The sequence below is a fragment of the Mercenaria mercenaria genome, chromosome 1 (assembly GCF_021730395.1).
Source record: "Mercenaria mercenaria strain notata chromosome 1, MADL_Memer_1, whole genome shotgun sequence".
Lineage (NCBI taxonomy): Eukaryota > Metazoa > Mollusca > Bivalvia > Venerida > Veneridae > Mercenaria > Mercenaria mercenaria.
The window spans coordinates 6,415,031-6,423,317 of record NC_069361.1 but is presented as its reverse complement, the minus strand read 5'-3'; the positions used below and the strand labels follow the sequence as shown (position 1 = coordinate 6,423,317).

At 35.6% G+C, this 8,287-nt stretch overlaps 2 protein-coding genes across 2 annotated transcripts; one reads left to right on the top strand and one right to left on the bottom strand.

Moving 5' to 3' along the window:
• The first annotated feature begins 415 nt into the window (after positions 1-415).
• LOC123545076 (uncharacterized) lies at positions 416-3,838 on the top strand. The gene has a single exon (XM_045331354.2). The coding sequence runs from the start codon at positions 2,569-2,571 to the stop codon at positions 3,826-3,828; it is 1,260 nt and encodes a 419-aa protein (XP_045187289.2). The 5' UTR covers positions 416-2,568; the 3' UTR covers positions 3,829-3,838.
• Positions 3,839-3,849: 11 nt separating this feature from the next.
• On the bottom strand, positions 3,850-7,885 carry LOC123545077 (uncharacterized). The gene is made up of 2 exons (XM_045331355.2): positions 7,731-7,885; positions 3,850-4,655 (listed from the first exon to the last, which is right to left on the bottom strand). The coding sequence occupies exons 1-2, from the start codon at positions 7,827-7,829 to the stop codon at positions 4,101-4,103; spliced, it is 654 nt and encodes a 217-aa protein (XP_045187290.2). The 5' UTR covers positions 7,830-7,885; the 3' UTR covers positions 3,850-4,100.
• Positions 7,886-8,287: the final 402 nt, after the last annotated feature.

Sequence of the window (8,287 nt, the reverse complement as noted above, 5' to 3'; positions counted from 1 at the left end):
CTATTTAACCACTCGGGCTGACGCCCTCGTGATTCATTCCTACGCATCTGAACTCTGATATGTGGTAAATTAGACGATAAACCACTCGAATGCCTTGATTATTTCTTAATTCTAAAACGGCTCGATTTTACTACCAGTTAAACATAGGAGGTCAAGCTATGTATATTCTGCGATAAACAATGGTTAACTCGCGGACCAAGGAGAGAGCATTATGACGTCAAATTGTCAAATGACATCCGGTACATTTTTATCGAAATGTTTCAATGAGCATGTAAGAATGAAAACAATCAATGCCTTTTAGTGCTTTATCGTTTAATTTACCACGGTTCATCGTTCATATGCTTATATATTTAATCAATTCCTGCGCATATGAACTCTGAACCATGATGACACTCGAAGGCCTTGTTCATTTGATACACAATTTTTTCCTACGTAAATTTTGACTTAAATGCATATAATGGTGAATTAAAAGAGGGTATATTTAAGGATTATTTGTTTCGCAAAAAACGATTGAAATATAAATCAAACTAATCCGGAAATATATAAGGCAACAAAATGCATTTTCTTTTTAATTACATTCTGATTATATTATTCATAATCCAAAACTAATATTTTATGTAGGAAAAAGTTTTTATATCGTAGTTATACTGCTACTTAAATAGGCATTAATTATACTTAAGGCCCGGGCTTTTTGTCGCCCATGAAAAGTATCTGTCAAACAAAACAGTCCGCCTGGCATTTGTAATTAGGAATCAAAGAAAATCGCGCGAAACACGAGCCGTTTAATCTGCAAAGTCGATGTAAGAAAAAGAGCCGCTTTCAGTGCGATATCTGTTTCAAAGGAAACCCGATACTCCACGGTATACATTAATACGAAAATTCTTTCAGATAAATATTAAGAAAATTATAAGATGCTAATAAATTTGGCATATCAGTTCATCTTTTGTCCCAGCAGTAAAGACATGTTAAAAGTTAGGGGTATTTTGTGTATTAATCATATTAGCTTTTAACTCCCTATTTATACGCATTCATTTACAGGTTAAGCTAAAGAAAACAAGTTTTATACCTTCCTTGGGAAATTTCTTTATTACGAAACAGCCGTGTTGAAGAATATTAATGGCACAATTATTTTATTATGAATATAATGAATAAAATATTTGATATAAAAATTACACAGGAATTAATGAGATGATAACGTTATAAAAGAATGAACATATTTTCGGGTAATATCTAGGCTATGTGTATTCCTATTTTATGTCCCTATTGAAATTTTAATCATGTCTATATGTGCACTTTGTCTGTGATTACAGTCTCATCATTCAAACTAATCTGGCTGTCTGATCGAGGGAAACAGTTTAACTACTTTATTCAGCATTATTTTTATCTTGTCGTTGACTTTTGGATGACTTAGTGAAATGCTGAAGATATGATTTCTCTCAGCCGCAAGTAGCCTTCCTTCGTATACATGTGTTAATTAAGGTAGCGTGTTCTGTTTTAAAAAAAAAAAGTTTGTTTTTACAAATCGAAAAGATCATAGAAGAACGGGAATGTGGATTAAACAATTTAGGAAAAACCATGTGCAGATGAAAGTCATTTGTCACTAAAATATGAAAAACCTCGGTCAGTCTTTTCGTTTTGAACACACAAAGAGGGGTACAGTATTTGAGGTTTTAGAATTGAAGGGCGCATGCATTAGAGAAAGTCGGATGTGAGAGAACTTATAAACTCTGTAACTGTAGATAATATTTGAATTTTTGTCATAGAATGTAAAGTTGGTTAATACTCAGACATCTTTTCAAATCTGTCAAACTGCCATGTGTGCTGTTTGACATCTATTTAGTTTTAGATTCATGTGGCTCGTCCATGTTCGAGTGGAAGGGGTATAAATCAGTGCAGAACAAAAATATTACGGTTAGTAAATGAAGAGTTAAGTCCCATTTCTGGTATTAGAACAAAACTTCACAATAATAAATGGATAAAAACACAACTAACATGTTTTCTGTACAACGTTTCAGCCAGATTCACACAAAATCAATCGACTGAACGTAGCATATTCATAATGTTAACATTTTGTCAGTCTTGTAATAATTCTGAATTATAAAAAAAATACTTATATAATTAAATCGTACTGAAAACATGCATTTATTTTCGTTCATTTTTTCGAAGTGCCTGAATCAAAACCTGTGATTTAAAGTTTTTATACTACAAATATAGGTAGATTTATCTTTAAAATAAATATAGCTTTTTGATAATATTGTAAATTCTATTGAATTTTAATCATTACACTATCAGAATACCCTGATAACTTTATGCAAATTACAAATAAACTGTACACTAAATGTTTATTTTTCACTTTTAATTTTAGTAAAGCTATGTTAAAGCACTTTATTAATTTATCTTAAAATATTGGTATTTATCCGCAACACATACCAGACCATAGCGTGTGTGACAGTTTCGGGGAATATTACCGTGTAAATTCAGTGATCTTTTCTGCATGGAGTACTGAAATTTAGTATTGATCAATTACAGAACTACGACATTTACATTTTTATATTCAAATTTTCTCAAATGCCCGGGTTTTTAGTTGGTGTCGGTAAAGCAGGAGATGTGGCAGAACGGTCGCCGGCGGTCATATCAGCCAACCTGAAGGAAGACATGTTGTTGCAGAAGAAATTAGTGATTTTAAACAGGTCAGAGAGAAGTGTAGTACATCAGATAAAAGTTGATCAAAAAGTTATGTACAAGAGGTTCCAGGCTCGTTTAACATGTTCAAAGCTTGCGCATGCGCGGCTTATGGGACAAAGAGAACTGCAAATGCAACTGAGAGCTAAAACACTCGGTACTTTGAATACTGATATCGCCGGCAATTCTGATGAAGACTACGCGTTTCTTGTGAAGCTAGAGCAGAGACCTTGTACCACGAGCTCGTTTTCACCCAGGAGTGAGTACAAACCTCCACCTTTGAAACAGAATATACAGCCGAAACCGGAGTCAAAACTGGAGGAACCATCTAAACAGGCTACAAAACTTAATAACGGGCGTTCCTCATCTGCTAAAGCAAGATGTCGTGAGAATAATGTAACCGGAGAAAAAACTAAAGGAAGCAACATTATACGACCATGTGGTGAACGAGCTGTTACATTACGTCCAGCAACAACACTGGGGACAAGGGTTGAGGACGATTTCAACCGCCACCAGCAGGACGTGGCAGCACATGAAAAGGAAAGTTACAGCAGTAGTGGTGGTAACGACGAAGAAAAAGACATTGGTATCAGTGAATCTTTATCAAGTACCAGAATTTATAAGCAAGATGGGGGTAACAAAAATGACTCTAGTGACAAAAATAGCGAGACTTCAGATGTTAACGGTGGAAAATCGAAGTACAAACCAAATGTTGCATTCCTTGAAAATTTAGATTTCGGAGATGCTCGTCCAAAGACTGCTGCTGATTTAACACAGTGGGATAACTCTATTCCGTCATCCCCAACATCACCTAAACAACTTAGTCGTCGAGCAAGTCGAGCAGCCGACTTCTTCCAAGCGGAAGAGAAAGTAGACTTAGTCGCACTTAGACTTCAAGAGGCCAAGACGCTCGATTTCACTGATAATGTTCATCAATTTTGTAAGGAACTAGAAGAAATGAAATGTGCACACACAAGCCCGGATGTTGATTATTATTCAATGAGGCTTCAGCTTGCGTTTGACCAGGTCCATTCTAAACCACTGGTTGAGGTACCTGGGACCCCGGACGATGAAAACAAACGGTCTATGGGAGATGTGTTCGTCAAAAGTTTAACCTTGCCACCAATTAACTTTTATGATAATTAGCTTGAAGAAATAAGTTTTACATCAACACATACACATTTTAATAATATTGAAATATTTACCATAATCGACTCTTTTCACACTCAGCGTTCTTAGCCAAACCGAAGAGCTTTCAAAGTTTATTAAAATATGAGTGTTAAAACCGTAGAGCTATTCCTTTTACGTGTATATTGTTTTTGTTTTAGCGTTTATATTCTCAAATATGCATTTTTATATCTAAATACCGCTTTATTTTATGTATCACCGATTTCTCCGATTTATATGAATGGATAACTCTATCGCACATCGGATACTTTAGGCGAGTGTATTATCCTCCCTGTGTTTGGTCTCAGTGGTGGTACTATATCATTGTATGCCGCTACTATAGTATTTACTTTGGTAGATTCCACATCAACAGGAATGTTTGTGTCAGTGCTGTTGTAATATTGCGAAAATTCAGCACCATGACGGGTCGGCGATCTGTTCATTCTTTCGTCTTTACAATGATCCTCTACGACTGGTGAATTAAGGATTTCATGCAAGTCAAGATTTTTTAAATCAATATCTACTCCATTTTGTTTATATGTAGAAAACTCGCCTACTGGAAATGGACCATTATCGTCTGATGCAGTACTGTACGCACTCGTGCTGCTGTTCGTGGCTCGACATGATTGCATTTCCAGATCATCATCATCAAAACTGCTGTAACCAGTCAAAGAAGAGCTGGTAACAACTTCGTTCTGATTTTCTGTACCTGCTGATTTTTCGTCGTTGTCAAGCAGATCGTCCGTTTCATGAACATTGTCCTCATCTGTACATTCACTACATTCGTCTACATCATCTCCCATGACCTAAAATTAATGAAAACTAAAGTTTGAGTATTTCAAATAAATTACACCAATTAAACGCATGTACGAAGGATGTTCGGAATATATCTTAACGTTTTCAAAATGCTATCTTAAAGAATTTCAGAAATATGGTACTTCCCAAATTATTAGAATTAGATAGACCGTAATACGGTGTTCCGTTTGGACAATCGTGACTTTTTATTGAATCCACGCGATGTACGATTGTACGATGACGAAAACGCGATGATGCGATCGCATGATAATGGAACGACGATGGTACGATGGTGAAAACGCGATGGCACGATGATGAAATCGCGATGATGCGATGGTACAATGGTGAAATGTCGATGTAATATCGCGTTTTCATCATCGTACCATCGCGTTTTCACCATCGTATCATCTCACCATCGCGATTTCATTATCGTGCTATCGCGTTTTCACCATCATACCATCGTTGTTTCACCATCGTGCCATCGCACCATCGCGTTTTTCGTCATCGTATCATCGTGCATCGCGGTTTAGTATCAAATAAAAAGTCACGATTGTCCAAACGGGACACCGTACTACGGTCTATCTAATTCTAATGTTTTGGGAGATAGCCAATGACAACCCGAAGGGCAAAGTTAATATGTTTCTAAAGATAAAATATGTTATTATACCCCTCTTTTGTCTACAATGATAAAATCCCATTATCCGAGAAAGAGATATTTTGACTATCGAAACATTTTCAACCTTTCTGACACGTGACCAAGCGAAAGTGGCTGTCAGGTCATGTGACCGCGCTAATATTTCAATATTCTGAATGTCATATAAGGGCAATTAACTGCTTCAGATTTCAGATTTTCAGATTTTATTCAAGAACTAGGCCCATATGGGCATCAGCCTTGTAAAGGCAACATTTACATGCAAATACATGTACATAAAACAATACGAATACATGTAAAAAAATACATAGCAGATACTGTATCTTACTGTAGGTATTTAACGGAAGATATATGCAGTTTTTTAACCATATGATTGCCTCCCTTGTACATATATAGTAGTGACGTCACTATTCAATGTGTACACAGGCGATTACCGCGCTAAAAGAAATGTTAAATTAAATAAATTAAAAACATTTTTAAACATTTTTATGTACTCAATTTTGTTCGGTATAATAAAATAAATATCATATGGCAGCGTGTGTGACATTGATATTGTCAACTCTCGAAACAGAATGTCACCACTCGGCTTTCACCGCGGGTGACATTCTGCCCTCGGGTTTACAATATCAATGTCACACGCTGCCATATGATATTTATATAATGTCAAACCGTTTGATATGTAAATTCTTCAAAATAGGGTCTTAAGAATCAGCGTGTAATGTGCGAATCACTTTAATCATGGCCAGATATCTCAAAAACAAGCACAGGGACCTATACAGTTTTAAACCTTATGACTTATTATGTTTATTAAAGAATGTGAAAAGAGTCAATAAGATCTACATTGTAGAAAAAAATTATATTCAATAAAATGTTTTCAAAATTGTGATTTTCCCATAAGCACCCACTATGAAAACTTGTGTGAGATCCAAATTTTGAAATCAGTCTAACAAAAAAAATGCACACGACCCATTCTTTTTATATGCTAAATTATCTTAGTACATTCTGGACTTTTAAAAATTCAGGGTAAGAGTTTGATAGATACTAAGAGATCCATCAAGCGGTTCACGAGAAAAAGTCATTTAAAGGTATTTCTATTTTAAGCTTCGCCATTTTAACACAAATTTTAGAGAGGACCTTATATTGATGTCACAGATCATGTTTGATGAAGATCCATCAAGCGGTTCATGAGAAAAAGTTTTTTAAAGGTAGTTCTATTTTTAACTTTAATTTTTCCTTATTTTTTTTAAACTCTAGCAGTTCCTAAAAGGTTAAAAGCGCCCTCATTTGAACAAAATTGGGAAAGGACTTAATAATGATGCTACAGACCAAATTTGGTGAAGATTCATTAAGCGGTTCATTAGAAAAAGTTGTTAATTAAACGGCTTTTTTATTTCTTGTTCAGCTCTAGCGGTCCCAAAAAGGAGCCAGGCTATAATATTTAGGAAAGCTTGATAGAGGACTATGCCAGGATGCTTCTGACCAAGTTTCGTGCAATTCAGACCAGTAGTTTTTGAGGTGATGTCATCTGAAGGAAAATGCGGACGTACGGACGGACAAACGCACGGGCGGCGAACGGTGAGCGATCACAATAACTCGCCCCGAGCACTTCATGCTCAGGTGATCTAAAAACGGATGTGTATTGAGTTATAGTAAGTTATGTCCTATGAAATGTTTCGAAACATGTCTTTATTAACATCATTCGTACGGTATTATGTTGCTTCTATGTCAGTTTGAAAAAAAAGTTACAGAAGGAATTGACAAAATGTAGTAGTATCTAGTTGTAAGTTCATAAAGCGCGGGGCAGCCACTATGTCATGTGCTACACACTCTTATAAAGTTTCATAGAGCATGATCTCTTTTTGAAGATTACCAGGCCCCGTGTTCACAAAACAGATTTCGATCTTAGCTGAGTTTGAGCTTGATGTCAATTTTACTAAAACTTCAAGGTTATATTCCAGTTGAGACCGACCATCAATACTGGATAGCCGCTTGAAAATAGCTATTAACTTAAAATTTTGTTTTAAACATGCTGTTTAGATATAAATGACATATAAATTTTCATTATCAAACTCGGCTGAGACTGAAAATGTTTTGAGAACACGGGGCCAGAATTGTATACAGGGGGAAATGCTTATTGGCAACAAAATTGACATGTATTGATAAATTCAAAAAGATCCTACAACCATCCATTGTGACATATATCTGTATCTTGTAATGTAAAGACCCAAAATTCACGAAAAAATGTGATATCATTTCTCGCACAGGAAACATTACCAGTAGTTTTCGTGAAATGTGAGTCTATATCTATGGTGAAATTCCGTTTCATATACTACGTTGGGGAAGATAAGACTACAAGTCAAGGAAATATTGAAATTGAATGATGAGCTGTAATTCCAAGTTCAGCAGAGAAATTTCAAATCAAAATTCTACTAACCTGGTCTAGTTTTCTTCTCTTTTCATAATATAGAAAGGCAAGAATGGAAACTGTAGCAGCAAAGCCAGCAAGGGGTAAATATGGATTTGTTTTCTGCATGTTTCCGGAAGCAGTAACAACAATTGCCGCTAAAATGACGTCAAACGTTGTGCAACGTATACGGAAGTGCAAAAACGTCATAAGCCTTTTGCTGTTTCTGACAATATACCAACGAATGACGCCAACGGCTTTAGCTTTCTCGTTTGAATTAGCTAAAATGTTTTGCGAAAGAAATTAGAAATATTTTTATTTGGAAGGCTACAACCCATAGTGAATAGTGATCCAAGTTTTAATTATAACATAGAAACTCTCTTCATAATTCATAATCTAGACATCTAAATATTTTAACACCATACGTCTTCAAACCTTTTTAGGACAATAATGTACCGGAATGATCTCCCATATAACAACAAGAGAGACATCTGCATGCCTAAGTCACTCCAGCCTTGGCAGCGGTCATGTACTTTATACGTCTAACATGTTTATATAGAGGATATTACATGTCATTGAGTGTCTTT

Excerpts from the sequence above, each read along its gene's own strand:
- LOC123545077 (XM_045331355.2), bottom strand. The coding sequence starts at position 7,829 with ATGCAGAAAACAAATCCATATTTACCCCTTGCTGGCTTTGCTGCTACA. Across the intron at positions 4,656-7,730 it reads AGAGAAGAAAACTAGACCAG|GTCATGGGAGATGATGTAGA; the intron begins GTTAGTAGAATT and ends CATTAATTTTAG.
- LOC123545076 (XM_045331354.2), top strand. The coding sequence starts at position 2,569 with ATGCCCGGGTTTTTAGTTGGTGTCGGTAAAGCAGGAGATGTGGCAGAA.